The 26,594-nt window shown below is 42.3% G+C and overlaps 1 protein-coding gene across 1 annotated transcript; it reads left to right on the top strand.

Moving 5' to 3' along the window:
- Window positions 1-2,549: 2,549 nt before the first annotated feature.
- On the top strand, window positions 2,550-16,401 carry FUNDC1 (FUN14 domain containing 1). The gene is made up of 5 exons (XM_073358928.2): window positions 2,550-2,903; window positions 4,373-4,529; window positions 6,315-6,390; window positions 13,699-13,827; window positions 15,740-16,401. The coding sequence occupies exons 1-5, from the start codon at window positions 2,873-2,875 to the stop codon at window positions 15,815-15,817; spliced, it is 471 nt and encodes a 156-aa protein (XP_073215029.1). The 5' UTR covers window positions 2,550-2,872; the 3' UTR covers window positions 15,818-16,401.
- Window positions 16,402-26,594: the final 10,193 nt, after the last annotated feature.

Raw genomic sequence — 26,594 nt, 5'->3', positions numbered from 1 at the left:
TTTAACAGTGTGATTAAAACTGTGGTTAATCGCGATTAATTTTTTTGAGTTAATTGCATGAGTTAACTGCGATTGACAGCCCTACTGTTAAGTGATTAGCCCAAGGTCATATCGTGAATCAGTCTCAGAGACATGATTAAAACCAGGGCTCCTGCTCTTAGTTCCAACTTTATCCCCTGGGCCACACTGCCTCCAGCATGAATCCTCCAAATCTAGTAACACCAGAAACAGATGAAAAGTTTGATTTTTGTCTTCCTAGGGTTATTTATCAAAACAGCAACTAACACAATTGTTTTGCTTCTGGAGCTGCTAAGATTGTGTCTGCATCTCTACCTCTTGCATGGACCATGGTGAGCCATTGCACTGTATCATAAAGGCAGTCACCAGCAAATTCATTGTCTCCACTCAAGGGGTATGGGTCTCTATGCCACAGGAGCCCAGACAACTGGGCATGGTACTATCCATAAGTATTGCCAACCTCAAAAGATTAAAAATCGTAAGTCAGATGCTAAAAAATGTTGCCACCCCCCAAAACCATGAGGTTTTTATCAAAAGATATTTTGGTCTGTCTTTTGAGTTTTGAATTTCCCCTGCCCATCCCCATTGTGCAAGTAAGGGTACAATTTAGTGTTTCCCATGCTCCCAAATGTATTGGGGAAAGTGATTTTGGCCCCTGCCACAGGAGCTTCCCCCCACCCGGCCCCATGTCAGTTCAGCCCATCTCCCACACCCCAACAGGCCAACACCACCAACACCCACCCCTTCAATTCAGCTTCACCTCTGTTTCTCCATTCCTAACTCCCAGGTTTGAGGGCTGCAGCAGGATCCCTTTTTCCCAGGCTGGGGTGGACCTCCAGGGGCTGTTCACCCTCCTCTGCCCCTTCCCAGGCTGGGTGCAGCAGAAGAGCTGTCTCATTGCTCATGGGAGGGGAGGGAGCAGAGCTACCCTCACCTACTGTAATCTTTCTGCTCCCTCCTCTCCAGTGAGAATGGCTTGCTTGGCCTTACAGAGGGGAGGCAGAGCACTCTGCCTGCAGCAGCTCTGATTGGTTGCTCTGCCCCAGGAGGCTGGCAGGCTGGACAACCAGCCAAGCAGATGGGTTTTCACCCAGGCAGGGCTCAAACTTGCTAAAGACTGTGCTGGAACTTCTGGCATCTTTGCCCCAGCCAAAATCCTGTCACCTGTGGAAAAAACTGGGAGAGTTGGCAATGCTGGGGAGTTTGATTGGGCCTTGTTGCTGCCAGAATCCAACTTTGGAAATTTTATCCTGGGCTCTGGTGATGAGGCAATTTCATCTTAATAAAAAAAAAAAAATTGTACGGTGTAAAGCTTGAAAGCGTGATCACGGTCACCTTAGATCAGCGAGTCCCAAACTATTTACTACCTTGATCCATCAACTGCATTTTGTCTTTTTTTTTAGATTACTCACCTCAATTTCATTCAGGGGAGAGGCCAAAATCATAGGCCCACCCTCTTTCTCCTCCCCTACCTCCTCCTTCTTGCCCTACCCAGGGGGCTGCCCGCCTGATCACCTAGGCAGGCACCCTCCAGCCTAGCCCTGCAAATCCCAACTTGGTGCCGGCTGATTCTCCACCACCAGGGCCCCCCCTCTGCTGTGAGCCCGTGACCCACCCTGCCTAGGGTGACCAGGTGCTGGTCAAAAGGCCGTTAAAAGTCCGGTCAGTGGTGCTGCTGGGCTAAGGCAGGGTAGTCGCTACCTGTTCTGGCAACGCGCTGCGCCGTGGAAGCGGCCAGCAGGGCCGGCTCCATGGCAGGGGGTCCACAGGGCTCCACGCGCTGCCCCCACCACAAGCATCGGCTCTGCCCTTCCATTGACCGAGAACCGGCCATTGGGGCATGGGAAGTGCCTGCGGCCAAAACAGCACACGGAGCTTCCTGCCCCCTCCCCACTGCCCCGGCCGAGGACCTGGACTTGCAGCTGGCCGCTTCCAGGGCTCAGCGTGGTGCCAGGACAGGCATGGCGCCTGCCTTAGCCCCCACCCCCCGCTGCACTGCTGACAGGGAGCCACCCGAGATAAGCTCACGTCCCAACCCCCAGCCCTGACCCCCCTCCTGCCCCCTGAACCCCTCATTTCCGGCCCCACCCCCGAGCCCACGCCCCCCACTTAGAGCCCTTGCCCCCACCCGCCCCGCCCCCTGAACCCTTTATCCCCAGCCCCACCCCGGTGAAAGCGAGGGAGGGCGGGGGAATGTCGTGAGCGGGGTCGGGGCCCCCGGAAAGGGGCGGGACAGGGCTGTTCGGTTTCGCCGGGTTAGAAAGTTGGCACCCCGCCCTGCCGCCTCCCTGTGGGACCGGCTGCCCCGAGGGAGCAAACGCCCGCGGGCGCGCCCGAGGCAGCCCGAGCGTGCCGCGGCGCGTGACATGGCTCGGGAGGGGGGGCCGGGCCCGCCCCCAGCGCTTGTGAGTGCCTGGGGCTGGCCGCGCGGGGACATGGCGGCTGGGAGGGACCCCCCGCAGCTGTTGGCATCCCTGCTGGGGGGGGGGGGGGGGGGGGGGGGAAGGGCGCGAGAGGGCTCGTAACTGGGCGCAGCGCTGTCGGCCCCCGCGCAGGGCGGGGCTCGCAAGGCGCCCACAGCCGGGAACTCCCCTCACAGCCGCAGCGGCGCACAGGACCAGCCAGCAGAACTACAATCCCCACAACCCCCCGGGGCAGAGGTGGCGGTGACGCCACCCCGCACCCCTCCGGCCGGCGGCGAGGCCCGGCGCCGCTATTCGTAGAGCGGTCTGCGTTGGCCTCGCGCTCAGCCGAGCGGAGCGGCGGGAGCATAGAGCGCGGCGTCTGGCGGCGCAGAGCGGCGCCGCTCCGCTCCGCTCCGCTCCGCTCCAGCCCCCAGTAAACAGTCGCTAACATGGCGGCTCGGAGGCCTCGCTCCGCCTCGGGTGAGTGAGTCTCCCGGGGGCGCGGCGCGGCCCGGTCCCCTCGCGGGGAGACTCGTTCCCGCCTCAGCCGGGCCCCCTAGTGGGAGCTTCTCTGCCCCGAGCGCCCCCGTGCCCCGGCCGGGGCGGGGCTTGGCGGGGGCGGCCCGTGGTGGCTGCAGGGCGGGGGCGGGTTGGGAGGAAGCGCCCGGCTCGGGGGATGCGCTGCTGCCGCCGCGTCCTGCCGGGAAGTGGCTGCCCCTGGGGTGGAAGCTGCCGGGCGGGGCTCGGGGCCGGGACTCCTGGGTTCCGTCCTTGTTGCGACAACGGAGTCGCTCGCGAGGTCCCTGGGGCTCAGTGTGCGGCCCCCGTCGCTTCCTCGTCTGTGGGATGGGATTCAGAGTAACAGCCGTGTTAGTCTGTATTCGCAAAAAGAAAAGAAAAGGAGTACTTTTGTGGCACCTTAGAGACTAACCAATTTATTAGAGCATAAGCTTTCGTGAGCTACAGCTCACTTCATCGGATGGGATGGGAGCAGCCCTTAGGTCCCCTGCAGCCCGGCTGCTTGGGAGGATCAGGGCTGCAGGGCATGACGGTGTTTAATGCAAGGTCAGATCTTCAGATAAAGTGTGCCACCGAAATGTCAAGTATTCAACAAATGCCCCCGGAAATCCTAGCACAGTCAAGAAAGGAGAGGAATGAATAGACTTGCCATTTAGGGCCTTATTCAAAGCCATTAAAGACAAGAGGTTAAATTTACAAGGTACTTTGCAGTGTTGGGGCGAGGGTGAAATAATTTCCATAGCTTGCTTCCTTTCCCTTTAGGCTTGTCTAAACACAACTGTGGTACAACTTTTAGCTGATATAGTTCTCTCTAGTGTGGACACAGTTATACCGATGTAAAGGTGCTTTATATTGGTGAAGGTGTTCCTGAACAAGAAGGGAAGTAAACTATACACATTTATACAGGTACAGTTGTATCCACAGCAGGGGGTGTAAAACTATAGCTATTTGGGTTAAAAATGATCACACCCCTAACCATCATAATACTAGTACAAAAACTGTGTAGACCAGGCCTAAGACAAATAATCCTTATTTGATGTTTCTGTCCCCTCTGTAATAAACAAGTGGACAGTTTGTAGTTGCAGCTACTTACTACTAGTGACCTGGTAACAGGAAAGTTCAGTGCTAGCTTGTTGGGGCTGCTGTTTCTGTTGTTTGAGTCACTTGCCCTCCATTTTAAGTATTCAAGACCATTAAGTATTGATTGCAACTGATAATAATGTGATAATACCATAGTTTTATGTGTGTATCTTCTTAATTTACCAGCCTGTTGACCTGTATTTACCTCAAAATTTTAAAAAGATGGCTGAGACTTTTGTACTGAACTACTTACAGTTGAGAAGCTCAGAACTAATGCTTTTATAACTTGCTTTGAACACTCACTAAAAGGAGAATCACCTATGTTATTTTTTATTTTTATTTTTTTAAAGAGCACGACAGTGATGATGATTCGTATGAAGTATTGGATTTAACAGACTACGCAAGGCGTCACCATTGGTGGAATCGTGTGTTTGGCCGAAATTCTGGACCAATTGTAGAAAAGTATTCTGTAGCCACTCAGATTGTAATGGGCGGAGTGACTGGTTGGTGAGAGAGGATCACTTTTGATTATCGTGCCATGCATTTGACTGTTCTTAAATTCTTGACTGTTCTGTATCATTCGAAGTGATAAACTGTTTGAGCTTGCATGGTTTCCTAATTAATAACTGTAAATTCAAGAGATAAGGAAAGAACTTGCCAGTTATTGCAAAAGAGCTTTGAAGAAGTGACAGAACTCTTAAGATCATTTCTTTAACAAACAAATGGGAAATTACTGTATATAATGCTAGTGTTACTAATGAGTAGCATATTTTATTTGTTATAATACAGACATGAGGCCTGTTTGTTTTGTTACTGTGAATAAGACTTGCATGTAAAACAGGTCAGAAGAAATGTGGGGCAGACTTAGTCAAGGGCCCCAAATACATTTTTTTTTTTTAGGTGAAGATGTTTTTTTGTTTAAAACAAAAGCCACTTGAAATTGAACAACTTCTATGCAGTTTTTACAGATAGTGAAATGTGAAGTTGTGTTATATCACCTCAGCTAAAAAAGACATTTTATCTGAGTATTCTGTTTTAAAAAAAAGTTTACAACCATAAGTACAAAGTATTAACTTAAGTTCTAATGTTAAAACATTAATATTATATGACAACACTTTTTAAGTTAATGAAAACAGATATTTTTGGATTTAAACAATGCTATTATGTTTAAAATGCAAATACACGGGAACCTGAAAGTAAAATGGGCTAAATGAAAGTGAAATGAATCTCTATTGTACAAGCTGAGTGCAGTGTAAAAACAAACAAAAGAGCATAAATGGTGAAAAGACCATTATTATTTTAAAATTGTTTAAATAATATGAGGTGTTTAATAATAGAGTTGGGGAATTAGTAGTTTCAATATGATTTTTAACCTGTCTGTGTCTCCCTACAGTTTTTATAAATAATAGATAAATGTACAATAGCCTTTGGAGTTTTTAGAACAAAGTGTAATGGGAGTTTAGTGCCAAAATCATGAAAAGTGCCAAATTGAGGAATCTAGAAATGGAAGTATCTTTTCTATAAAACAGGTGCAGTTTGTGGAGTGACAGTGAAACCTGTTTATAACAGCCCTACAAAAATACCTCAGTCCCGGCACACACAGGCCAGCGCTAGAACTGACAAGGTGGTAGACTCATCTCAGAGTGTGCCAACAAGAATGTTAAATAGAAAGGAAGCTTTTCTCCACTCGAAAATAGACTAGGACCTTGTCCACATGCAATTTTTGTGCTGATTTAATTATTTTGTTGGGGTGTGTGTGTGGTGGTCTTGTTTTTTTACTGAAATAGTTAAATCGGTATAGCCCCTACTGTGGATGCAGTTATATTGGTACAAAAGTCCCTTTAACCAGTATAGCTTATTTCTCCTTCCCTACCAGAATAGATATATCTATAAAAGCACCTTTATTCTGATATAATTGTTGGCACTAAGGGGGTTGTAATGTTTTAACTGATTGTACCAGTTAAAGTGATGCAATTTAATTAAATTATTTTGTGTAGACAAGGCCTGAAGCTACCAACTCAATTTCCAGAGAACATCAAATAACCATTAGTTGATAACGCCCTTTCTGATCTAGACTTATGCTTCATCTAAGTCACTGAAAAGTGTTTGTATTACATAAATCTATAATTTCTCATAAATTGCAGGCTACAGAGTAAGAAATAGGAAAGTGAAACTCTGTCATTTTAGCAATCCAAAATTTTAGTAGGGTTTAATATGAAAATTCTGAAAAGTGGCACTGTGGGCCAGACAAACTTAACTTTATTGGAATGTTGTTTTTTTGGGTCTTCTAAGGTGTGCAGGATTTTTGTTCCAGAAAGTTGGAAAACTTGCAGCAACTGCAGTAGGTGGTGGATTTCTTCTACTTCAGGTATATAGAATTTCATATTTTAATATTTAGGGAATGTTTTATATTTGAATTATATGGAAAAAACTCAGCAACTGGCTTATACTTGGGTTGGGAAGGGGAAGGTGAGTTCCATATCTATTTCTTATATTAGCCTTAGCACTTAATAGAAAAATACCAGCACAGCAGCAGTATATTTTTACTTAGTTTTACATTCAGTTTTTAAAAGCTATTGATCAGAAATGTTATAACAAAAAGGAATAATCAAATATTTTAAAATAAAAATAGTTTCAAGTGAGCTGAAAGAATGAAAACCGTAATGCAGAAATTGAAATACTATTTTTGAGTTGATCTTGCCAGACTTAGCAAATTGATTATAAAATTACCACTGCAGAGATCAAGGAATGTAAGCAATCTTTATTTTCTGTTAACGGGGATGGAATCTCAAAGGTACCTGAGTGAATTAGACTCCTTTGACAATCATAGTCTAGGTGTCTAGTTTATTATTATTGTAATGTTGAAGACGTAAAAAACTGATACAAATAATTGCATTAGGAGTTCTTAATATAAGAATAACTGTGGACAGGTTGCCTCCTCCAGCATTTATTTGAGACTCCTTCCACATTTTGTTTCCTTTTCTTCATCTGCTGCTAGCTCAGCTCTCTGGCCTACTTTTGAGAGTAGCCTTTCCCTTAGCACTAGTGTTGCTAGTTATATTACCTTTTCCTCAGCAGCAGCTTCCTCTGACCTCTCCCGGCTCCACAGCTTTCTCCCTGCCCAACTGTTCTCACCTCCTCAGCTCTACTGTAGGGCAGATTAATAGGTTTTTGAGGACAAAATAATAATTTTATCACCTAGTCTGACCTCCTGCATTATATCCAATGATTTGGGATTGAGCAAGAACATACATTTTAGAAAGACCTCAAATTTTGATTTAAAGACTTTGAGTGGTGGAAAATCTACCACATGCTTTGGAAAGCTGTTCCAGTGGTTAATTATGGTCACTGTCCCGCCCCATCTCAGAATGACATGTGGCCTAATCCATTTTCTCCAGGTCACTTCAGAGGAAGTGAACTGAGAGCCTAGTAATGAACCAGTAGGTTCATTCAAAATTTATACCCACCATTTTAAAGACTGGACAGTCTTCTCACTAACAGAGTCCTTGAAGTTTCTGAAAAACCTCTCCCACTTTTCTTTTATTTATTAGTATGGGACCTGTAAGTGCTGCTCCTTAATTAGCCAAAATGTTGTTGTGCTGTGAGGTCACTTCCATCCACTAGCAACTTTTACTTTTTACTTGATTCCCCTAGATCCTTGTTAAGTGTTGTGGTGTTCTCACACATAGGTACTTGTTAGTTTATATGTGTTCCAAAAATGGTGTGGGTTTTCAGCAGGTCTGAGAAATGTTTCTATCTGATCCATTTTAGCACCAGTGGGGACAACACTGAAATGGGTCAAACTGAAACGGTTCTGATAGTTTTCCCAAAAATGTCTCTCTCGCTACTGATGACCTTTTGAAATATCTAAGACTGACTGTTGCTGTGAGTTGTGCCCATGTATCCCAAGGGTGTTGCTTCCGAAATGGTTTAGAATAACCCAAATATGGAGATGGTGCACAGTCAATCTGACTAGCATGGATACACTGAATTCTTTGCCTTAAACCAGTGCCGTACACCTCTGGATCAGTTGGGAATGATTCAATTCTTTGTGTAGGCACAACCTGTGGGGTTTAGGAGTGCTCATTGTACTTAAATATTTAAATTCCATTTATCCAGAAGAGCATGGGTTTGGGTTTCAGAACTGGCTTTTCCTGCTTAGCAGTACAACATTCTACCACTTGGCTAGCCTTATCAATTTGTGTCTCACAAATTTTGAATTAAAAAAAGAAACAAAAAGCTTGTAAATCACTAAAGAGCCTATATACAAATGGGGAAAACAGGTTTGCTGCACAGTAACTCCCCACTTAACGTCCTCTCGCCTAACGTTGTTTCAGTGTTATGTCCCTGCTCCATTACAGAACATGCCCATTTAAAGTTGTGCAGTGCTCTCCTATCATGTCGTTTGGCCTCTTGCTTTGTTCACAGCTGGCAACCCCCCTATTAGCTGCCCTACGCCCTCCCACCCACTGGCGGACCTCGCGGATCAGGGCCTTCCCCCTACTCCTCCTGCCCAAGGCAATCAGCTGTCTTGCAGCATTCAGGAGGCTGAGGGGAGGAGCAAGGACGCAGTGCGCAGCCTCCCCCATTCCTCCCCAGCCTCCTGAATGCCGCAAACCAGCTGATTGCTGCTGGGAGGAGGGGGGAGGAGCGAGGACACTGCTTGCGGAGTAAAGGGGGAGGAGGTGGAGAAGAGGCGGGTTAAGGGTGGAGGATTGGGCGAAGGGGTGGAGGTTAAGTGAGAGGACATTAAGTGGGGAGTTACTGTATTAAATTGCTTGTGTAAAATGTATATAATGCCTTTTGTCTGGCAAAAAAAAATTCCCTGGAACCTAATCCCCTTATTTACATTAATTCGTATGGGGAAATTGGATTCACTTAACATCGTTTCACTTAGTCGCATTTTTCAGGAACATAACTACAATGTTAAGTGAGGACTTATTGTATCCATTTATGTATATCTTGATTTTTGTGTGTGTGTTGGCCTTTCCTGTGGAAAATATCTGATAAGGAAATTTATGAGGGGAGGGTTGGACAGGGTAGAACTATTATACTTCAGTTGTACATTTAGGTTCAGTTGTCTCCATCTTTGATTCAGATCAGATTCTGCTAGAAGTAAATGTCTTAGTCATTTAATTCTAGGTACTTTGCATATTAAAGATTAGTCATAAATTGAATGGTGGTCTAATTACGTTTCTAGTCTTTAAAGTATTTTCATTTAAAAATCCTCTGTAAATACACAGTGTAAATTCACTTTAATTCAGGAATATATGCTGAATGCATTCATCGAACAGGTTCAAGGGTTTTCAGCAGGTGACTAGAAATTAACTTTTTTTTCAAGTTTCCTTGAAGTTTCAAGTTTTGTTAATGCAAAATGTTGAGAAGTTACAGGTATCAGTGGAATCCACTGGAACAAGAAGGGGTCCTGTTTTTTGGGTAGGGTACTCAAGTAGAGTCCTATTTGTTTAGTTTTTGAGATTCGAGAAAAACCTAACTTTTCTTTTAGTGTATATTAAATTGATTTCAAGGGATCTAGTTGGAAATGAAAAACAAAATATATTACGTGGTTTGTCGCAGGTAGCAGATAGTAAGTCAAATTCTGAAAACAGGCTAGTTCAATTAGCAACATTACAACTGATCCTATTAAAAAGTAGTCTTGTAGCGTGGGGGAGAGAGAAGGAAAAGAATCCGTTAAGGAATAGGCATGGCTTTTATAAGTAAAGACCTTATTATCCTCATCAAATATCATGGAAGTTGGATATTTTGAACAATTTAATATGATTAATTGTGTATTATTTTTTGTAGAAAGAGTAAATTCTCCTAATGTGCCTGATACAAGGCCAGTTCAAGTCCACTATAATATATAGGCACTGGAAAAATAAAAGCAACTAATAAAAAATTCATTTCTCATAACAAACAGTATCAAACTTAACATCTTTCCTTTTATAGCAGGGGTGGGCAAACTTTTTGGCCCGAGGGATACATCGGGGTTGCGAAATGGTATGGAGGCCAGTAGGGAAGGCTGTGCCTCCCCAAACAGCCTGGCCCCATCCCCTCCCACTTCCCGCCCCCTCCTGGGACCCCCCGCGCCCCTAACCGGCCCCCCCCGGGACCCCACACCCTATCCAAAACCCCCTGCCCCATGTCCCCTGACTGCCCCGACACCCTATCCACACCCCCACCCCCTGACAGCCCCACAGGGACCCCTGACCCATCCATCCCTCCCCCACTCCTTGTCCCCTGACCGCCCCCTTCCAGGACCCCCGTCCCTAACTGCCCCCCCCCCCCCGGACCCCATCCCCTATCCAACCCCCATGCTGCCTGTCCCCCCCCAGGACTCCTCCCATCCAACCTCCCCTGTTCCCTGTCTCCTGACCGTGCACCCCCCCCCCACCTCCATCCCATCCAACCGCGCCCCCCCCCTTACCCTTACCATGCCACTCAGAGCGGCAGGACAGGCTTATTTGAAAGCCTGGGAGGTGGGTGGGCACAAGCTGCGCAGCTCGCACAGTGGCATGGCTGCAGGGGTTGGGGGACAGCGGGTGAGAGGCTGGGGACTAGCCTCCCTGGCCAGGAGCTCAGGGGCTTGGCAGGACGGTCCCGTGGGCCGTAATTTGCCCACCCCTGTTTTATAGCCTTTAGATTAACTGGTTCCTTATAGTAGGGAGAACTATGGAGAAACATGCCAAATCCTTAAAATGTGGTTCCCCTCTGAAAAGTGACTTTGGGTTAGGTTTTTTTGTTTGTTTATTTTGGGGGTTTTTTTAAAGCACTTTGTCACTTGAAAGATCTGTTTCTTGAGACAGAGTGCTGGGAGCTAGTAAGTGAGCCAACACTCTGATCACTTAGGCATCAATCAGCTAATTGGCTGATCAGGCCAATTTGTCCACTAATAGAGGGGTGTAAGGAGGACATAGGAAGGAACTATAGAAAGGGAGTAACTAGGACTAGCTGAGCCCAATGTGTGCCAAGATCTCAAAGAAGGGAGACCTCTGATCAGCCAATTTGTCCACTAATAGAGGGGTGTAAGGAGGACATAGGAAGGAACTATAGAAAGGGAGTAACTAGGACTAGCTGAGCCCAATGTGTGCCAAGATCTCAAAGAAGGGAGACCTCTGTTTTTTCCTGGCCCTGCAGGAAAGGGCTAAAGGTAGAGAATCACTGTATATAAAATATTGCTACATGGGACTGTAGTGGTGATGGAAATGTAAATAAATCATGCAAAGTTGCCACCTAGCAGTGAGAGTCTGAGAGGTTCCTGGGGCATCTGAGGATGTTGATGGAGCATGCCCCTTTACTTCTGTATATTAGTCATATCTGTTCAGTTCAGTGGCAAAATGTTTTTACTGCTCTTTGCTCTTGTTAGACTAAGGTCTGTGTCTGAGTCAATCTTTTGTTAGCCGTTATTTAATCATAAGTTTTATCTGTAGTAATTTATTTATTATTTCTTTTCCATATTTGGACTCATTCCATTTAAAACACCATTGATGGGTTCATGTTTTCACTCAAATGATTCTGTAACAAATGGAACCTTTGAAAACCATACAAGGTGCAAAAATAACACTAGGATTTAGCTGGCCTACTCTGGTCTACGTACTTCACTGAGGTTCTGTGGTAGCTATGATATTGCGGCATGATGCATGCTGGGACATCTCAATGAAGTTAGGAGAGGGCAAAATGCTACGGGGGGATAAAAAGGTGAGGGTTTCTCAAATTCTTGTGTTGAATATCCGACTTCACAGTTTTGTGCACCGTTTGAGAGGGGCATTCAACAGAACTGCCAAAGCAAATAGAATTTTATATTGGAAATTTGCCTTTAAGCAAATGCATTAGGTCTGACAAGTTTTAGTAGAAATATTTTGGGTCAGATCCTTAGCGTGTGTAAACTAGTGATTTTTTTTAATGGCACTATCTGAGGATCTAATCCCTAGAGTTTAAGTCTTCAAAAGGAAGATTTACCTTCTCTGTTTCTTTTAGTTCATTTGTTAACTCCTGTATGATAAAAATTAGTGTTTTAAACACCTTGTTAAAGTATACACATGTGTGGTAGGTAATGCTGCCTGTTTAAGTATCAGATTTATGAATCTGGAACAGGGTAAACTTTAAGCATTTTCTGTTGTAAAACTAACTGAATGCTATTTAATGGTAACAAGCACTTCCTCATGTTGGTTGGTTTAATGTGAGTGAAACTTCCTGTTGGAGAAGCTGGTTCTTTAGTCCGCTCTTCCTATTCCATCTGCTTCTGCATTTTCTTTATTGTGTTCCATAACAAAGGTGTTCACAGCCCATGCGAGTAACTGCAGCAAGGTAATCTAGCTAAGAAGATTCTTTTGAGTTAATGACTTCAGCAGAACCCAGTGACTTCAAATTAAAATGTGGTGTTTAAGTTCAAGACATCATGGAGGAGTTATTCCTGGCCCCATACTTAAGATTGTGAACAGGGTTCCATCGTATGACTTTCTCACTAGATGAATCTCAGATTTTGAGTTCATATTAAAAACAAAACTTACCCATAAAGTTTATGGATAATATATATAATTAATGGATATATAGACTGATTTACCCAACGTTTAAAAGACAGTTGCAGATCTTTGTAGCCTTGATTTTCCTTTCTTGATTAATTGTGGTGTTTTCCAATTAAGAGGAATTATTTGTAGTAAGTCATTGTCCACAATGTGTTCTCCACTCTTACAAGAAAATGCAGTCTCTGCCCTAAAAATTTTGCAATCTATGGCCCTCATCCTACAGCCACTTAAATGTACATTACTTTACTCATGTGAGTAGTCCCATCGACTTCAGTGGGACTATTTGTGTGTGTCAAGTTACACAGCTGCGTAAGTGTTTACAGTTCAGTGCCTAATAACAAAAATATGGGGGAAAGGGATAAATCATTCATAGTAAAAAATGTGGGATTTTTTTTTTGGCTGTTTGAGGATTGTTTTTTAAAGTTAGGGTGAACTTGTCTGCAACTGCTCCTCTATTTGCCCATAATTAGTTGCCTAATATCTTGTTGGCATTATGGTAGAAGTGGTTCATGTTATTCACTGATACTTGTACCATTTATTTGGGGCTTAGTGATGTGGAGAGGGCTAGAATCCTATAGTATTAGGTTCTTATTATGCTGAACAATTTATAACACTAAAGACAAGAGGATAGTTCTCTCTATTTCTGTGTGAGGTTTAGATAATAGATTCTCTGAGCGCCCTGTCCTAAATTAAAATTTCAACAGGGATGCTGAAAGAAACTAAAATGAAACAAAGCTGCCTTTTAGTCCTTTGATAAAAGTGCTTTCAGTTTCTGTTTTGCAGCAAGTAAAGCAGTAATAAATATTGAGTATATAAATTGACCTATATAAATTAACCTGTAAATTAATCTCAAGCATAGTATAAAATAAAAAGTAGAAAAGGAAGGAAAGAAATGAGAATCTATTGAACCTTGCCAGTTCTTTTTCAAAGTATATTTTTGATTTATTACAGAAATAATTTCTGGCATGTTAAAACACAATATCTGTAGCATCTGTAATTAAAGGACCTGAACTTCTATGGTTGTCTTTCTCTAGAAAAAGCAAACCCAAAACAGTTTTTAAAATTGGGTAGACACAAACATCGTGTGATTTGACTCTTTGGATGTTGGTTAGTGTAATTATTCTTACTTAATACTTTTTTAATTGCCCTAGATTGCCAGTCATAGTGGGTATGTGCAAGTTGACTGGAAGAGAGTTGAAAAAGATGTAAACAAAGCAAAAAGGCAGATAAAAAAACGTGCAAACAGGGCAGCACCTGAAATCAGCACCCTCATTGAAGAGGTAAGATGTTTTTAAAAAATTGTTCTGAACTGTGTGCTGTTTCATTTCGGTTAAGATTACATTGATTGAGGTTTCTGGCCTTCCACTGATCATAGTTATGCCTGATAACTAAAATTCTAGGCAGCATTTGAAAACTTGTGCGAGCATAGTCCCGCTTCTTCAGGAAGACTTACACAATCTTATCAACAGAACATAGTTCTATGTTTTAATAAATGTTAGCAGTCCTGCAGGACAGCCCAGTACCTATTTGTTATATTAATGGTCACTTCCAGGTGAGATTTTTTGTTCTCATGCCAGACCATAACAATTACTTCTTGCCTTATGCTGATCAGGCTTCAGGGCTTGTCTTCATAAAATAGAGAGGTACAACAGCCATGTGCCAGTTCTGGGAATTTGCATCCTACTGTAAGGCCAATTAACATCCCAGTATATTGGTTGCTTATCACTTTACTTGAGTAAAATAAAGTTGCTTTTTGGTGGTGGTGTTGCAGCTCAAAATTATGATTTTGAAAAAAATTACCCTTTCCCCCTTTTTGAATGAAGTAAAAGCATTTTGGAGCTGGTATTGAATCCTTAGGTGTTTGTAATCTTTGAGCTTCTTGTCACATCTGGATAACGGACTGGTGGTGCAAACATCCATCTACAAGGCTTTACTGTCCCCTGCTATACTCTCAACCAAATAAATGCAGAGAATCTCTAATTGCTGGTGGAGTACTGTACTAAAAGTAATTAACCCCTAAGTGTTTTCATATTGACTTTAAAATGAGGAATAAGTTTGCCTATGTACAAGTAATGGGAATTATGCTTTAGATTGCATGAAGTTGTCCACCTCGTTCCTTGAACCAGTTTAGCGAGTGTCCCTCTCCAAAACGTGTCTGTGGTGTGCATAATATTGATGCACTCAAGAGGAATTACCAACATTTTTCTAATATAGCTGAGGCCCATTTAGTTTTAGGAATAGCTTCTCATTCGAGGACTTCCCTTTACCAACAGAATATTAGAAAAAGTGAGTCTTTTTTGCCTGGAGATGTATGGGCTTTTTCTGACTACTTGTCTTGAAGTCTGACGTTTGTTATGCTGCAGAGAATCATAGCAATGCCCACACTGGTGTCTCTGTAGTTAAAGATGTTGGTATCTCCAACATAACCTATATAAAATTATACCTTCATTTCCAAATTGTTTTTATAATTTTAATTCCAGTCTGAAACTTGGTATACAGCTCTCTAAATCAGATGTAATTTAATCAGTCTCTTTTGACAGGCTGAGGGGTGGACCCCGGAGGAATTGAAAATAGTGTTCAAATGACTTTGATTTTAAAATTGTACACTACTCTGTTGCCTGAAATATCTAATGTTGTTGGTTTACAAAATGCCGATTACATCATAGTAAAGATGTAAATCACATTTATTTTGCATACCTGTCATAACCCACAGATTATATTGTGTTACTACTTGTATCCAAACATCTGTTGATATAGTACGATGCTTTCCTCTGGTATATGATTTACAGCATTAAAGATTACAAAAGTGTGGATCAGAAAGAAGTGACCTTGAGATTATAATTAATCTAATTATAATTAATTCCCTGTGTCTGGTTAAAACAGAAATGAGTTTAGTGGTGTTACCCTAGCTCTCACATTTTTACAAAGGAAGTGTACAGTGCAGAGTTTCTGCACAGAAGAAGGCCAGTATTGGCATAAGAGCCATGCTACAAGTCAAGAATGAAGTGTGATGTTAAAGTCTGCAGAGTCAGCGTGCACTATACCTGACTCCAGCATGTGCTATATCTGCTAAACTAACAGGTTTTGAAAAATAGTAAAAACCTCTGTTCTTATTTAATCATAAAAATACTAAATGTTCCCATTAGGTGTAATGGTTTTACACAGATCACTAAAAACTATTTTCTTTTTCAGTCAACAGAATTTATCAAACAGAATATAGTAGTATCCAGTGGATTTGTTGGAGGCTTTTTGTTAGGACTTGCATCTTAAGGACCTGAATTTGTCTTCCTGATGGCATCAACCACAACAAAGAACAGTAGTAGTGATTAGTGCACTGTCTTAAAGCAAAGCAGTGTGGGTCACTGATCACTCCAGAGCAAGGAGAATGGACTAGCCAGACAAACTGGAAGCTTTTATGTTTTAGGCTTTTGCCTTCTGACGCTTGGCATAAGATTTGCTGAAAAACTGCAGTGTGCTCATAATAGCATTTTTTGGACAAAACTGGTTAATTTTCATCATGACTTTTTTATTCTGTGACCATTCAGAAAATAGCATTTTCAAAATGTAATTTGTGGGATATCGCTATGCTACGGTAATGTAAGAAGGAAAGCTCCATTTTCAATCTGAATGTTTTCCAGATAAATGTTGCTTTATCTTTATTTAAAAGGTATTGTCCTTCATGCTGTAGTAAATAGTGCCAATTACTAATAATGTATACAATATGTAGCTTCAGCTGGAGGGCTGACAATCTTCCTTAGAAATCACTGCAATAATCTATAAACCTGTAATAACTTTTTACAGAAGTATTAAGTAACAAAGAATCATGATCATATTAAAGGTGAAAATCAAACCTTGATGGGGGTCTTTTTGTACTTTATTCTATAAACTTCCCACATCTTTTAACATTCAGGGATATGGCGCAGGTATTTGCATACAAATTACTGTATTGTACAAACAGTACACACATTATTTCATCAAATGCATATCATTCATAAACTTGCAGATAGTTACAATTGAAATACACGTATTTATTATGTAAATATGTACTCTTTAAACCTTTGACACTTAAAATTACATTTTTATATTTTGTAATCCAGGGAGAACAGCTCATTTAATCCACCTGTTGGAAATCTCAAGTGTTGAGGTTTCCGTTTAACATTGAAAATGTTTAGTTGAACTTTAAAGCATGTCATACAGTGTAATTTGAGTAATCCAAAAGCACTTGCCACAGTCAGTTTCAGTAGGCAATAATTATTCACTTCACTTCCATGTTAACCCCTGGAACTAAACAAAGCTTATATTGCTGGTGTGTTCTATCTGAGGTTTTTAGTAGAAGGCGAGTCACTTACTTTGATTTGTAGAAATGTACTCATCCAATATTAAGTAATCAAAAACTATAAATTGGAGGAGGCGAATCCCTGTTTTGTTACCATCAGTCTATTGGCAACAAATTCCTACCTCATCCTGATCTCAAAAATCTGGGAAAGAAAATGAGTCTTACAGCATGCTCCATAAGTCAGCACACTTGAGGCTGTGTCAGACCAAAGCAGGAAGCAAGTTCTAAAGGGAGGGAGGTCTACATCTGACAGTGAATTTGCAACCTTCCACCCAAGCAGAGATTTAAAAAAAAGTATTTGTCTGCTGTTATCTCTTTATTCCTAACAGATCTACCAACTTCAGGACCTGCCCTGGCCCTCAAACTTGTGAACGTGTATCACAAAGAGCAGGCAGATCCCTTCAAGCAAAGGAGATGTCATATTTACCAATTCTCCTAGTTACTCTCTGCTTCCAACCATACCGATAAGCATTTTCTCACTTATTTCTTGGATTGAGTCTGTTTCATCCAGGTTCAGCCACAGTGTCTGGTTTATATCCGATGAACCAGCCCTGAACATGTAACCCATTTTCCTTTGCTAATATGTTGAATGGCCCAATATATTTTTAGAATACACAGTGGGGAGCCCCACATGTAAGACAGCATGTGTGATATGTGGGCTATGTATGCTTGCTTCTGAATACAAGGGAACAAGGAAAGTAGGAAGTAAACTATGACTACATGGCAAGCTTAGAAGGCTATCTGAGCCAGAGACTCTTCAAAATGCAGAAATCTAACCATAGAGAAACCAATCACTAGAAGCATAAATTAAAGCAGGTAATATGTAAGAGGGCCAAAATAGATTTTGAAGAGTAAATATCTAAAGAGAGAACACAATATATTAGCTTCCTGCTTCTATTAGAATGAAAAAATCTGTGGGTCCTTAGTATCACTAGAGGTTAAAGAGCAATTAAGGAGGATAAGGACCCTAAATGATTTATTTGTATTAACCTTCATGCCAGAGGATGTTAGAAAGATTCCTCTACTGGACCTCCTTTCTAGTAATAAAGATGAGGTGCTATCTGAGTCTGAGGTGTCAGAATACAAGATATTGGAACAAACTGATAATTTTAAAAAATAAGTCACAAGGCCTAGATGGTATACATCTGAGAGTTTTTTGTTTTTGTTTTTTTGTTAATCGCTACATTACAGAAAGATTTTGAGGATAGCAAATGTACATATATTTTTAAAGGGCTGGAGGGGCAAGCCATGAAAGTACATACCACATAGCTTTATGTTTTATATATGGTAATGTGGTTGAAATTATAATTAAAAATAGAACACCTGCCAGATAGTGATATGTTAGTGTCTAACCAGCACAGTTTCAGTATCTGACTAAGCTATTAAAATTATTTGGATATGTCAGTAAAGAAATGTCAAAAGGAGAGATGGTTGACATAAGTTATTTGGGCTTCCAAATTGACTTTGGCAAGGTTCCTTGCAAGAGGCTACTGCAGAAATTAATTAGCAATGGGATGAGAGGCAACATTTTCATGGATCAAAAGCTGGCTCATGCAGGAAACTGAGTAAGAATAAATTGTCATGGGAAAAGGTGAACAGTGGGCTACATCAAGAATTTGCACTAATGTATTAGTGATCTGAAAAGGGGAGTGATCAATCAGTTAGCAAAATTTGCAACCAACCAACCTAAAGTTAGTCAAGTCCAGAGACAACTGAGGAATTTGAGAGACTAACAAGCTAGGTGAATGGGCACCATGAGGTCAGATGGAGTTCAGTGTTGATGAGTACGAAGTACTGCACACTGAAGGCAAACATTTCAACTACTCATATATCACATAGGATTTTAAATTAACAGTAGCAGCCAAGGAAAGGGATCCGGATGTTACTGTAGACCACTGGTCACCAACCCATTGATCGCGATTGACTGGTCAATCCTGGAGATTCTCCCAGTCGATCATGATCTCCGACCACTAAAAGTCCAGTGGTGTAGCAGAGATGCCACTAAGGCAGGTTCCCTGCCTGTGCTGGCCCCATGCTGCTCCCATAAGCAGCCAGTGTGGCTCCGGGGAGGAAGGGGCATGTGGCTCTGCGAGCTGCCCCTCTCTGCAGGCACCTCCCCCGCAGCTTCCATTAGCCACAGTTCCCCATTCCTGGTAAATGGGAGCTGCAGGGGCAGTGCTTGCAGGCAGGAGCAGCGTGCAGAGAACCCTGCACTCCCCCCAAGGTCTGCTCCTTTCGGGAGTGGCGTGGGGCTGGGACAAGCAGGGTGCCTGTCTTAGCTATGCTGCACTGCCCCCCAGGAGCTGCCTGAGGTGAGTGCTGCCTGGCGGGAGTCCGCACCCCAGCCCTGAGCCCCTTCCTGGAGCCAGCATTCCATACTCCCTCCTGCATCCTGAACCCCCTCCTGCACCCTGAACTTCCTCCTAGAGCTTGCACCCCTCACCCCCTCCTGCACTGCAACCCTCTGCCCCAGGCTCAGCCTGGCGCCCCCTCCCACACTCCAAACGCCCCAGCCCCGAGCCCATGCCCCCTCCCCAGCCCGGTGAAAATGAGTGAGAGGAGAGTGAATGACAGAAGGAGGGGGGGGATGGAGTGAGTGGGGCAAGGCTGTAGGGAAGGGGCTGGGTAGATCCTGGGTTGCACTTAAATTCAAAAAGTTATCTTGTGCGTCGAATGGTTGGAGACCACTGCTGTAGACAGCTCAGCTAAGTCCTCTCAATGTGCAATTGTGGTCAGAAAAAGCAAACAGGGTGTTAGGATGCTGCAGGAACAGGATGGAGAATAATGTAGAAATATATTGTCATTATACAAATCAGTAGTATACAACCATTTAGAATACAATGTGCATATATGTCACCCCATCTCAAAAAGGATGTTGCAGAACTAGAGGGGCTCCAGAGAAAGGTGACAATGTTAAGGGATGGGAAAACTCATATAAAGAGAGAGTGAAAAGATTTAGGATTGTTCACCTTAGAAAGGAAACAATAGCAGGGAACAGGATAAAAATATGTAACATAATGCATGGTTTAGAGAAGGTATTTCAGGATTTTCTGTTTTCCCTCATGTAATTTAACAACAAAGGGATATTCAAAGAAATTGAAATGTAAAAAATTCAGAACTGGAAAAGGGAAATACATTTTCATTCAGTGCATATTTGGATTGTGGAACTCATTGCTCTAGAAAGTCATTGAAGCCAAGAATTCAGTGATTATCAAGGAGGGTATCATAAATATAAAGGGAAGGGTAACCACCTTTCTGTATGCAGTGCTATAAAATCCCTCCTGGCCAGAGGCAAAATCCCTTCACCTGTAAAGGGTTAAGAAGCTAAGATAACCTCGCTGGCACCTGACCAAAATGACCAATGAGGAGACAAGATACTTTCAAAGCTGGAGGGTTAATTCATTCCAGAGAATTAAAGGTTTGTCAGTTTATAGCCCAGGGAGGAGATGACACTGAGTGGCTGGAAGGTGTCGACTACGAAGGGAAAAGTGCTGGTGGTGTGGAAGAGGTGAACCTCTCATGACCCTTGGGCATATGCAGAGACAGCAGATCAAGGAGCTGTGCACTAGCTACGTGCCAACGTTCTCAGCCACCCCAGGACTGACTGAACGGGCATACCACTCCATTGACACAGGTAATACTCACCCAATTAAAGCCCAACCTTACCGGTGTCTCCTCAAGCTAAAACTGCTATAGAACGGGAGATCCAGGATATGCTACAGATGGAGGTAATCCGCCCCTCTGGCAGTGCATGGGCATCTCCAGTGGTTCTAGTTCCCAAACCAGATGGGGAGATATGTTTTTGTGTGGACTACCATAAGCTAAATGCTGTAACTCGCCCAGACAACTATCCAATGCCACGCACAGATGAACTATTAGAGAAACTGGGACAGGCCCAGTTCATCTCTACCTTGGACTTAACCAAGGAGTACTGGCAGGTACCGCTAGATGAATTCGCCAAGGAAAGATCAGCCTTCACCACCCATGTCGGGCTGTATGAATTTAATATACTCCCTTTCGGGCTGCGAAATGCACCTACCACCTTCCAAAGACTTGTAGATGGTCTCCTAGTGGGATTAGGAGAATATGCAGTCGCCTACCTTGACAATGTGGCCTTATTTTCAGATTCGTGGGCAGAACACCTGGAACATCTACAAAAAGTCTTTGAGCGCATAAGGGAGGCAGGACTGACTGTTAAGGCTAAGAAGTGTCAAATAGGCCTAAACAGAGTGACTTACCTTGGACACCAGGTGGGTCAAGGAACTGTCAACCCCCTACAGGCCAAAGTGGATGCTATCCAAACGTGGCCTGTCCCAAAGTCAAAGAAACAGATTCAATCCTTCTTAGGCTTGGCTGCTTATTACAGGCGATTTGTACCACACTACAGCCAAATCGCCGCCCCACTGACAGACCTAACCAAAAAGAAACAGCCAAATGCCGTTCAGTGGACTGAAGAGTGTCAGAAGGCCTTTAACCAGCTTAAAGTGACACTCATGTCTGACCCTGTACTAAGGGCCCCAGAGTTTGACAAACCGTTCCTACTAACCACAGATGCGTCCAAGCGTGGTGTGGGAGCAGTTTTAATGCAGGAAGGACCAGATCAAGAATTTCACCCTGTAGTGTTTCTCAGCGAGAAGCTGTCTGAGAGGGAAAGCAACTGGTCAGTCAGTGAAAAAGAATGTTATGCCATTGTCTACGCTCTGGAAAAGCTACGCCCATATGTTTGGGGACGGCGTTTCCACCTGCAAACCGACCATGCTGTGCTACAATGGCTTCATACCACCTGGGGAAATAACAAAAAACTTCTTCGGTGGAGTTTAGCTCTCCAAGATTTTGATTTCGACATCCAACACATCTCAGGAGCTTCTAACAAAGTGGCTGATGCACTCTCCCGTGAAAGTTTCCCAGAATCAACTGGTTAAAATCGTCCTTGAGATGTGGAAAATATTGTTAGTCTTTATATACTTGGTAGTATATTTAGAGGTGCATGTGTCTTATTAACTCTGTTTTCTCCTAGAGCTCCAGGAAGAAATCACAGCCAGTGTTTCACCCTATCTTTGATTTGGGGGGCATCATAAATATAAAGGGAAGGGTAACCACCTTTCTGTATACGGTGCTATAAAATCCCTCCTGCCCAGAGGCAAAACCCTTTCACCTGTAAAGCGTTAAGAAGCTAAGATAACCTCGCTGGCACCTGACCAAAATGACCAATGAGGAGACAAGATACTTTCAAAGCTGGAGGGGGGCGGAACAAAGGTTCTGTCTGTCTGTGTGATGCTTTTGCTGGGAACAGATCAGGAATGCAGCTCAGAACTCCTGTAAAAAGTTAGTAAGTAATCTAGCTAGAAAGGCATTAAATTTCCTCTTGTTTAATGGCTGGTAAAATAGGCTGTGCTTAATGGAATGTATATTCCTGTTTTTGTGTCTTTTTGTAACTTAAGGTTTTGCCTAGAGGGATTCTCTAGGTTTTGAATCTGATTACCCTCTCAGGTATTTACCATCCTGATTTTACAGAGGTGATTCTTTTTACCTTTTCTTTAATTAAAATTCTTCTTTTAAGAACCTGATTATTTTTTCATTGTTCTTAAGATCCAAGGGTTTGGTTCTGTGTTCACCTGTACATATTGGTGAGGATTTTTATCAAGCCTTCCCCAGGAAAGGGGATGTCGGGCTTTGGAGGATATTTTGCGGGAAGATGTCTCCAAGTGGGCTCTTTCCCTGTTCTTTGTTTAACATGCTTGGTGGTGGCAGCATAGGATTCAAGGACAAGGCAAAGTTTGTACCTTGAGAAAGTTTTTAACCTAAGCTAGTAATAATAAGCTTAGGGGGTCTTTTATGCAGGTCCCCACATCTGTACCCTAGAGTTCAGAGTGTGGAAGGAACCTTGACAGAGGGACTGGACATTTATATGAATAACAAGACTATCCCGAGTTATAATAGTTAATTCTAACACATTTTTTGGAAAAGTTCTAAAACTTCATGTTTAAAGACTTAAATTAATATTTGTCTATTAAGGATTAGGATGACACCTTAATGAGGAGCTGATTAAACCACATCTGCTTCCTGGTGGGTTTTGTGCATGTTCCTCTGTAGCATCTGATGCTGGCCACTGTTGGAGACTGCATACTGACCAGACAGACCACAGGGCTGATCCAGTATGGCAATTCCTATATCCCTATATATATATCCTATATAATGAACATAATTTAGTTTTCTGCATAGTGGGTTTTGAGAGAGCTCTTTAATAAGTTGTCTATTCAATTTGTATATGTATAACTTGGTAATCAACACTTCAACAGTTATTTCTAGGTAGCTAAACCAACGTCAAGCAATTGTTTGTCATTCATACTGACCCTAGTTCTCTTCCCAATGAAATCAATGGGAGTTTTGCTATTGAATTTTCAGGGATCAGAATTTGTCTCATTGTCTGTGGAGGCCATTTTCATGCAAACTGAAATGGCAGCACTGAAATTAAACATACAGCAGATATTCAACAGTGCAGCAGTTTTCAAGTGTCTTTGTCTTAAGACTAAAGGCATAAGCATGCAGTAGTCTTTAGAAATGGAGAAGCTACCAAAATTAAACACAGAAGGAGAAAATGTTGCTCTTTAAACAGTAGTACTTCAAGATGTTTCATAAAGTCTGTAATTTCCAGTGCTGCGAAGGAAGCATCACAATATATCCTAGAGACCTTTATTCACATCTAAAGATGAGGGGGAACTAAGCAGAAGAGTGTTTTCACAGTTGAGTGCTGTTTTTATTTGCAATGCTCATGTATATTTCATAGAATCATAGAATATCAGGGTTGGAAGGGACCTCAGGAGGTCATCTAGTCCAACCCCCTGCTCAAAGCAGGACCAATCCCCAATTTTTGCCCCAGATCCCAAATGGCCCCCTCAAGGATTGAACTCACAACCCTGGATTTAGTAGGCCAATGCTCAAACCACTGAGCTATTCAATGGAAGTATCTGCAGCTGGCTGATTGTGACCCAAATGTTGTGGTGATAGAGGTACACTAGAACTCCTTTCTCCTTCCCAGAAATGAGCAGAATGGTCTTTAATACATGTGCAAACATTTCTGCGTACATGCAGTGTACATTTTTCAAATCCTTAATAGAAAATAGTATCAAGAAATCAGTGAATAAGTATTAAATCACGAATCCCATTTACAATAGATGCTTTGAAGAACTTCCATTTCAAGCAGAGGTTGTCTACATATGCTTGCCAGTATTGATTCAACAAAAGACAGAACCAGTGTGTCTTGTAATGATTGTTAATAAAACTTCATACTTTCTCAAACTATACATAAATTGGGATGGGAAGGTTACCCAATTTTCTCATATAGTTAAGGAACAACAAACTTTCAATGTAATAAAAAAAAAAAGTGAAGATGGTTTTATTTTGAGATTTTAAATTCACTGCAATGAGTCAGTCCAAATGTCTTGGTGGTTAAACACTGAATATTGAAGATGCCACACTTCATCTAACCAAATTTTTACAAGAAAAACCTACAGCTGATAAATCCAGACATTTTTTCAGTTTTCCTTTGAAATAAAAAGAATGAATCTTAAGTATTAATAATGTACTCCACCGTATGTTCCCACAGTTGCGTGTGATTGTCAAGGATAACAAATTTCTCTGGAAATTACAGCATTTTAAATTAAGGCTGTTGTTATTTATATAGCATCAAATGTGATTACTGGTTTATAAACATACAGTTTCCCCTGCCCCACAGAATGTACTATCTAAGGCCCTGATCCTGGAGACACTTATGTATGTGCTTGATTTTGAGCACGAGTAGTCTCACTGACTTCAATTTGACTGGTTATGTAAGTAAAGTAAAGCCCATGCTAAAGAGTCTGCATGATCGGGGCTTAAATGGATGAGATTTAAATGAAGGTTGATAACAGTAAAACTTTTAAGTTGGAAGAGGTAACTTGCCAGCTACACATTTTTTTCTCTTTCAACAATGAAGCTCATTTCTTCACAAACTGGTGTCGATGGCCTTCAAGTGGTCTGTAGAGCTTTCTTATGTGGATCACAAAACCAACAGAAATGATACCATCTATTGAGGAAAAATAGAAGAATTAAGGGGTTTGGAGTAATGAATGAGCCACACTCTTACAAAGTAAGGTTTAACCGACTTGACTATTGACTAGCTGGCCTTCTGTGTTTATCGAGCTGTTAAGTATTTCACATTTTCAATTGAAGTCAACACTACTAGTATATATTATCAAGTTGCAGGTGGCAGTGTTTTGGGGGCTTTTTTCAGTTCACTACCTCCAGTGATTCTTGAAATGAATTAACTCATCTTTCAGTAGTGGGAAAGGTTGATAACGTTGCAGTAGTACTGTAGAAGGCTGAGGTGCATTTTGGAATTGCCAATGTACAAAAATCTGAAAAAGTCCATATTATTCCCCTTTATTCTACCTTCCATTCTTGTGTGTTCCTGAAAAAAAAAAAAAAAGCAATCAAGTCCATGGCTTAGTCCATGGCTAAGTCCATGGCTTAGTTCCCCCCACATGAAACATTGTATAGAGGATGATGTAGTTACATTTATTTTATGCATGTGTTTTTCATAGGTTACCTGCTTCCATGTATTTTCAGACAAAGTCTTTCCATTAACTTCAGTGGGTACAACATCAGGCCCTAAGTGCTTGTATTTCTGAGTGTATAGAATAAAAGATATTCTTATGGTTAGTATCCTCATACTCATGAGTCTCATACTGACCAGAATAAATAGGTACTGAGGGCATATTATGATATTATAACTAGTTTTAGGTCTTTTTTTTTAAAAAGGGGGAGTTCATTGTATAAAAGTTTAGAGTGTAAAATAAACTAATTCGCCTTGCCTGGCTTACCTATACTGGTTGCAATATTGGAGACTTGGATTAGGATGGGTTGGAAAAGATGGATTTCTGTCTGGCCTCTCTCAGTCCCAAGAGAGAACAACCACGTAAACAAAGAGCACAAACAAAAGCCTTCCCCTGCCCAAGATTTGAAAGTATCTTGTCCCCTTATTGGTCCTTTGGGTCAGGTGCCAGCGAGGTTATCTTAGCTTCTTAACCCTTTACAGGTGAAGGGGTTTTGCCTCTGACCAGGAGGGATTTTATAGCACTGTATACTGAAAGGTGGTTACCCTTCTCTTTATGACAACAGCACTGGTAAGTGTGATACTAGAGTACTGCATACAGGTCTGATGTCCACATTTTTAAAAGGATAGTGAAAAGCTGGAGAGAGTGCAGAAAAGAGCCACCAAAATTATTCAAAGGCTGGAAAAAATGCCTTACAGTGAAGGACTTAAAGAGGTCAATCTGATTAGTTTACCAAAAAGAAGACTGAGAGATGACTTGATTACAGGGAATAAGTACCATCTGGGGAGAAAATACAGGGTACCAAAGGGCTTTCTAATCTAGCAGAGAAAAGTAGAACAAGATCAAATGGCTGGAAGCTGAAGTCAGACAAACTCAACTTGAAAATAAGGCACAATTTTTTAAGTGAGTGTGATTAACAATTGGAGCAAACTGCCAAAGGAGAAGTGGTGGATTCTCTATTTCTTTATGTCTTCAAATAAAAACTGGAGGCCTTTCTGGAAACTATGATTTAGCCTAACACAAGTTGTGCTTTAGTCAAACACAAATTATTGGGCTCAATACAGGGGTATCTCGTTGAAATGTAATGACCTGCAGCATCCAGGAGGTCAGACTAGAT

This window comes from Lepidochelys kempii, chromosome 1, assembly GCF_965140285.1.
Source record: "Lepidochelys kempii isolate rLepKem1 chromosome 1, rLepKem1.hap1, whole genome shotgun sequence".
Lineage (NCBI taxonomy): Eukaryota > Metazoa > Chordata > Testudines > Cheloniidae > Lepidochelys > Lepidochelys kempii.
Note: the sequence above shows the minus strand (reverse complement) of the source record. Positions and strands in the feature narration are given on the sequence as shown.